Source organism: Cololabis saira, chromosome 5 (assembly GCF_033807715.1).
Source record: "Cololabis saira isolate AMF1-May2022 chromosome 5, fColSai1.1, whole genome shotgun sequence".
NCBI lineage: Eukaryota > Metazoa > Chordata > Actinopteri > Beloniformes > Belonidae > Cololabis > Cololabis saira.
This window is the reverse complement of record NC_084591.1, coordinates 39,785,056-39,791,437: the sequence shown is the minus strand read 5'-3', so window position 1 is coordinate 39,791,437 and position 6,382 is coordinate 39,785,056. Positions and strand designations below refer to the sequence as shown.

At 41.8% G+C, this 6,382-nt stretch overlaps 1 protein-coding gene across 1 annotated transcript; it reads right to left on the bottom strand.

Annotated features, from left to right (window-relative positions):
- Positions 1-237: 237 nt before the first annotated feature.
- arsa (arylsulfatase A) lies at positions 238-5,994 on the bottom strand. Its single transcript, XM_061722028.1, has 8 exons — positions 5,699-5,994; positions 3,712-3,952; positions 3,374-3,592; positions 3,039-3,208; positions 2,441-2,565; positions 2,085-2,212; positions 1,896-1,998; positions 238-1,803 (listed from the first exon to the last, which is right to left on the bottom strand). Exons 1-8 carry the CDS (start codon positions 5,935-5,937, stop codon positions 1,508-1,510), a joined length of 1,521 nt encoding a protein of 506 aa, XP_061578012.1. The 5' UTR covers positions 5,938-5,994; the 3' UTR covers positions 238-1,507.
- Positions 5,995-6,382: the final 388 nt, after the last annotated feature.

Below are 6,382 nucleotides of genomic sequence, written 5' to 3'. Positions count from 1 at the left end.
GCACATTTGTGAGATGTGATGTCACCAGTGTGGGACACGCCCACTAATGAGTAAACTGCTGTTAGACCTGAATAGTGACCGAGCCATCCGCCACTGGGAAACTAGTTATAAAACCTGTTATAATAATTGCCTCCCACCGTGTGACCCATCCCCGATCTGTATCACCTTGCTTCTGTTTTTCTATTTCTACCGTATACCTAGAGCAAAACAGTATGTGGCAGAACCAGAACATTTTTTTGAGCAGCTCATCTGTATCTCTGAAATCCTCTGCAAACATTTTCACACAAACAAATCGCTTCTTTTAATATCACATTGCAAAGTGGACGTTACAGTACAAATCAAAGAAAGTGAACAAAGTTATAGAAACCCCCCAAAAAGTGGAAACAATATACAATATAAACAAAAAATCCATAAAAAAATAAAAATGAAGTGGTTCTTATAACTTATAACTTTTTATTTCCTTGCAGATGGGATGAACCATATATACCGTATTTTCTGGACTATAAGCCGCTACTTTTTTCATAGGTTTTCAACCACGAGGCTTATACAAAGGTGCGGCTATTCTGCAGATTTTTCTTCCACCGCTCAGGCTGCTCTAACCGGAATTACAATCAAAACTAAGAAAAAATAAATGCAAAGAAGAATACGCTACTTCTTCTTTAGCAGATAGAAGTAGGTAGAAGCAAAGTTGCAAAGTTGCTGCCGTGTTAAAAGACACTGTTAGGAAAGGATCTATTTAGGTACAAACATGTACATCATTTACAGTTCAAAATCCTTCTGTACATGTAGTAAATAGAGCGGATGCGGCTTGTATGCAGGTGTGGCTTGTATATCTTTTTTTTATTATTTTTTTAAAAATAGAGCGGATGCGGCTTATATGCAGGTGCAGCTTATAGTCCAGAAATGCGGTTTATATATTTGTTTTCAGTCATTTAATTTGTGTATTAAAAAACACATTTTGCATTTTAGGCCAACAAATGTCTTCGTAGTGGTTAAAGTTGATTAATGTCCAACTCGGAGGTCTCCATCTCTATCTGTCCCCAACCCTGGCATGCGCCAAAGTGTCCTTACTGCCTCAGCTGCTAATAATGTGTTTCAGGCATAAAGTGCAATGAGGATGTAAATAAACCTCTGAAATGACTTTGACAAAGAAACACATATCTTGGGTTTTATATTGTCTCCCAAGATACAAGTCAGAGTAAATATAAGAATCATATATTTTTTTTTTCATTTTCTATATTGTTCCAACTTTTTCTTATTTGGAGTTTTAGATTAGTTTTGAGAGTACTCAGTTTTAACATCATGAAAACATCCTCACTGAGGAAAATTGTTTCAGTATGAAGAGAAGATTAATCGTCCGCAAGAAAACAACACAGCACAACTTCAAACTGATATTCATCGCACCATTGATATCGTACTTTGATGTAGTAATTTTAAAGTGATGTCGGAGCAACAAACCAGGACGTTTCCTCACCGTCTTCACACACAGCAGCAATAGTTTGTTCTGTCAGCAGTGGCAGCACCCGGGTTTGGGAGTACACTCGGGATTGCAACAAGGTGCAAGGTTCGGGTCTGTCCCTTTTTCCAACTGGCTCTGTCCAAACACCATGGAGGCTTCAAACTGTGCCTTGACTTTCATGATCCGCTCCAACACGGTTTGGATGTCGGGTCTCTCCTCCAGCGGGAGAGGGTAGTGCTCTGAGGGGTCGGCCTCCAGGTCAAAAATAAGAGGGGGGTCATGGGCTTTGAGAACTGCATACACCGGGCAGTCCTGGTCTGGGGTAGTACCGCTGTGGGATGCACCTGATGCAAAAAGATGAACGATATTACGGTAACTCAGTTCTGTCTTCATGACTGATTTGCACTTATTGTTTTGATTGAGAGCAGCCTGCTACCTCGTGTGTAAAAGTGAGCCTTGTACTTCCCCAACCTGAGCGCAAACAGGCCGTGCGCTTCATTGGGGTCTATCGGGTAGAACATCATTGCCTCCCTTTTGCTCTGCAAAACAAAGATCAAAGATACATAAGTCGGCTGTTTTTTCAAATATTTCAGTATTTAAAGAACACAAGTCAAAATTCTGGTACATTTCCTCGGCTGAGAAGGACGTCTGTCATATCAAAGCCATCCAGCATCACAGGGGGTAGTGGGGCTCCTGCCAGGGCTGCGATGGTTGGGAGGATATCCAGAGTGCTGGCCATCTCATGAGTCACACCTTTAAAGATTCAATAAGGTAAAGGTCACAACAGCTTGCTGACATGACCACAAGGGATGAAGAAAATGTGTGAACACTTTATGGCATTCTTTTGAATATGGTCAGCAGTAAAGTTCATTCAGTGGGAATGAAAAAAGTAAAGACACCATCCTTTTCTGTATTAACTATCTGTTCCAGTGACTCTCTTCACATTCATAATAGTTTAATTAAGATTCCTAGTGTCCTTACCTGGCCTGATGGTCCCTGCCCAGTGTGCAATGGCTGGTTCTCTCATGCCTCCTTCATATGTGGTACCTTTGCCACATTTCAGCGGGCCAGAATTGCCGCCACGTGACATGCGCATCAGTTCAGGGCTGAACAAATAAAAGCAACCATTTAACAAAACAATCTAGTTGGCTCCTGTCATATTTGGAAACTGGCACTTTTTTGCCTCTTTAGCTATTGATCAAAACATATTAAAGTCATAGTCATATAATGCACATGGACTTGACATATGAAGCCGCAATTTGATGATTGCAAGAGTAAATTAGGCATCCCATCTCTTTGAGGGGTGCAGCCTAATTTTCATCAAAGAAAGGACTTTGCCAGGTTTTTACTGCAGCTGTCTTTGGATGCATTTTCTTCTTTCTCTATTTATTTAGGCATCAACAGTCGTGCAAAACAAAATCCAATAGACTCAATCTCTGTCTATAGTTTGTAATATGTTTTAGGCCATTGTCCATCTATGTTGTTCAAAATTCACCAATCAACTTCACCTTGTGATTTCCATTTCTTTTTAATACTACAAGCAAACAAGTGGAAAATAAAGATTAGACCTGAAACCAACCCATTGTCAGATGTGAAGAGGACAAGTGTGTTGTTAATCACTCCGGTCTTTTCCAGAGTTATCATCAGGTTTCCTATTGTGCTGTCCAACTCCAAGAGAGCATCTCCAAATGGACCCCTCAAAGAGCGACCTGCTGCCTCTTTGCCCGCATACTGTGGGTAGTGAGTGTGCTGTGACAGGACATGAAAGAGAGGGCAGTTATTTGTATACACTATAATCTCTTCACAAGTCACGTAAATGTACTTTGCATTTTTAAATACATCTATTCCTCTCTAGAGGTTAATAACAAGTAGTTACTGATACGTTTTCTCTCCCAGATTGATCAAGCAGCTTACATGTGATGGGTAATAAAGGAAAAACGGCTGTTTGTTCTTCGCGGCTGTGTTTATGAAATTGGTTGCAAAGTCCCTGTAAGCTCCTTCCAGATTGAGGAAGTCGGCTGGTTGCTGCTTGATGTTTTCGTTGTGCATTAGTGGGACGGTTACAGTACCAACGTCACATGTTCCAAAACACTTGACATCTGGAGGGAAACAAGTCAGGTTGTGGCAGGGGCCCTGTGGAGGAAACGGTGAAGTCAGACAACCAAACATAGACGGACAGGTTGTTCCTGTTTCGTTTTTCTTTTTTAACAGAGCAACATTAACATTTTCCACCACTTCAGACACACACTGACCATGTCATGAGAGTATGGGATCCCCAGGTACTGGTCAAATCCCTGTCTGGTTGGAAGAAACGTCCCATTGGCTCCCAATCCCAGGTGCCACTTGCCCATAGCGGCGGTGGCATAGCCCACTGGTTTCAGCACCTCGGCGATGGTGGTCTCATTCAGAGGGAGACCACCTCTGGACCCCGGGTACAACACACCTGGGTAGATACCTGAGCGAGTCTGATAGCGACCTGTGAGCAACGACGCCCTGAGAAACATGAACACAACCGAGGCAGAAATAAATACTTTTTGAATCAACTCAAGCTTCGTCTTGAACTTACTTCAATAGCGGGACAGCACTTACATACAAGGCTTTCAAGTTTTGAAGTTTGCTTGGAGTGAGATATTTATTTTTTTGGGGGGGGGTGTCTCCCTCTCAGTGTGCTATGGACCGGGCCTCTTCAGAAAGAACAAATTTCACTATATAATACACTGTTTTTTTTTCTATAGCAAAGGAAAACACTGTAGTGGCCATTGTCTCTTCACAATATTCATGCTATATTAAATAACATGTCTCCTTGATGTATAATAATAGCAAAAAATAAAAATAATAACAAAACCAAACAGGCCCTTTGAACAACAGTGGTTTTCTTCTGCTCTAAACAAACAACGCTGCATACTTCTACCCTAATGAGTATGCAAAAACAGTATGTGAGATTTTTTAGTGCGTCCGAAACATAGTACGCTTTCAAACGAACCAATCACAGCCCTCTCGGTCTGCGTGTGGTCTGCGTCTCCTCGACGCGTAGTTACAATTTTCGGGAGGTGCACGTCAGAGACGGCGCAGGTGACGGCGTGTCCTCTGCGTCGATCCAAACCACACGCCGTAGACACGGCGCCATTTTGACGCAGAAGCATAATTCAGCCTTTAAGCGGGCAGCATATCAAGCCAATATCTGGTGCAAGGCCTTAGAACCGGACCCTCAGCTGCCAAGTCCTTCTGATTGGGGCTGGGTGAAAGAAGGAGTGGGGTGGCAGCCACTGTGGACCACCCTGCCAGAAGCTTCACAGAGCTGCTATGAACTTATTCATTGTGGCTGCAAGAAAGGGTGTACTACACGCTGCAGCTGTAAAAAGGCTGCCCTCAAGTGTACCGCCCTTTGCTTATGCTCAGGAGACTGTTAATGTCGCTGTGGTGGGTTAAGAGATGGCAAGATGACAATACAAGAATTCAAAAAAGAAATTTCTAAAAAAAAAAAAAAAGAATTCATAAACACTTAATTTCATTTTTGGGTTTGTCTATTGGTGTTTTCCCAATGTGTTAATACTCTAAAATAAATATTCCTATTCTGCTGTGGAAATGTCGGTCTATTTGCACATATCTAACAATTTTAACATCATCTAACAATTTTAACATCATGCATGTGATACACAACTCTCCTTTTTGATCTAAACTGCACAGAACAATCTTTTAAAAAACGGATATATGACCATCCTAAATGTGTTCCTCTGATAAGTTCCAGATGTCCCTCCTGAAGTGCTTCCACTTCAGAAAAGAAACTTCATGGTGTCTAGAAACTGTGTACAAAGTTTCATGCTTCTATCATAAAATGCACAATACCTATAATATGTGTGTGTGTGTGTGTGTGTGTGTGTGTGTGTGTGCGTGTGCGTGTGTGTGTGCGTGTGCGTGTGTGTGTGCGTGTGTGTGTGTTTAAGAATGATGTGTGTTGTAATTTACATTTACATTTACACGCATTCATGGAACGTCTGAAGCTTAAACTCAGACCTTACCTGGCAACAAATAATTCTATTTTCTGATTGGCTGAGAAGTTCTATATTCTGATTGGCTGGTGATTTGGTAAATCCAGACTCTCTGAGCTGAGAGTTGAGCGCACAGTCGCGGAAGTCCTACCTTTGACTCGTTTGACTCTGTTGGAATTTCTGTGCGGGGTGAGATTGTGTGAATTTGTTGACATGCGTAACTTGAGAGCCCTGGTTATGCATGTGTTACCTGGACGGGCTGCAGACCGGACTGGTGCAGTAGAAGTCTGTGAAGCGGAGCCCCCCCGCAGCCAGCCGGTCCAGGTTAGGAGTCAGGGAACTGGGATGGCCGTAACAGCCCAAGTCACCAAAACCCAAATCGTCTGCGAAGAGAAGGACGAAATTCGGCTGCAAAGCCGAGCAGGAATACAAGAGACAAATAATCACATAGGCAGGGCGGATGTTGTCCATCGTGTTCCGTTTTATCATGTCAGAAGCAAAGACGATAAAACACAAGAGCCACCGTCAGATCCACGGATTGAAACAGTGATGCATTTAGGGTTGTCGGAAAATCCAGTTAGGTAGTCGAAATCCTATAATTTATATTGTCAAACGTGGAAACAAAACAAAACAAAAACAGGTGAATGCTTAAAGGTCTTAATTAACTGTCATAACAGATTCATTATATTGCTCTAAATTAATTGTGTCTTACGTTTTTGGTTGAACAACAATAACAAAAGAAAGACTCATTTTTATTGTTCGAGTTGACTTTTGGAGAAAACAAGTTTGTGGGATGACACCTTTGAAAAATTGTCTGAATCTAAAAAAACACAAAAATGGGTTATTGATTTACTGAAAAAAAAAAAAACACACCCTTCATGTTTTTTTTTTCTTTGTTATGTAGCAGCCCTTATACCCAGGCGCCGCGAATGCA

Excerpts from the sequence above, each read along its gene's own strand:
- arsa (XM_061722028.1), bottom strand. The coding sequence starts at position 5,937 with ATGATAAAACGGAACACGATGGACAACATCCGCCCTGCCTATGTGATT. Across the intron at positions 3,593-3,711 it reads TCCCATACTCTCATGACATG|GGCCCCTGCCACAACCTGAC; the intron begins GTCAGTGTGTGT and ends TTTCCTCCACAG. Across the intron at positions 1,804-1,895 it reads GGCTCACTTTTACACACGAG|GTGCATCCCACAGCGGTACT; the intron begins GTAGCAGGCTGC and ends TTTTTGCATCAG.